The sequence below is a fragment of the Penaeus monodon genome, chromosome 27, assembly GCF_015228065.2.
Source record: "Penaeus monodon isolate SGIC_2016 chromosome 27, NSTDA_Pmon_1, whole genome shotgun sequence".
Classification (NCBI taxonomy): Eukaryota; Metazoa; Arthropoda; class Malacostraca; order Decapoda; family Penaeidae; genus Penaeus; species Penaeus monodon.
Window position 1 is genome coordinate 21,501,770 of NC_051412.1, and position 204 is coordinate 21,501,973.

General features: G+C 55.9%; 1 protein-coding gene across 1 annotated transcript in view; it reads left to right on the plus strand.

The window, feature by feature from the left end:
- Nucleotides 1–204, plus strand: part of LOC119590689 (hematopoietic prostaglandin D synthase-like) — a gene marked incomplete at its 5' end in the record, with an annotated part of 2,696 nt that overhangs the window by 1,290 nt on the left and 1,202 nt on the right. The window contains 1 exon segment of the mRNA XM_037939376.1: nucleotides 3–132. Coding sequence (XP_037795304.1) covers nucleotides 3–132 — 130 coding nt within the window.

The following is a 204-nucleotide window of genomic DNA, read 5'->3' on the forward strand; positions in this document are numbered from 1 at the left end:
AGGATGTCAGACAAGGACGAGGAAGAGAAGCGCAGGCAGTTCAAGGAGGACTTCTACCCCAACGTGCTGGAGCCTATCATGACGCGGCTGGAGAAGAGGCTGTCGGAGAAGCAGTGGTTCCTCGGAGACAAGGTGCGTCCTCGGCCTCTTAGGGACTTCGGTTCTGTGCGTTATCGTTGGAAATGACGGATGTGTGTGTCATGC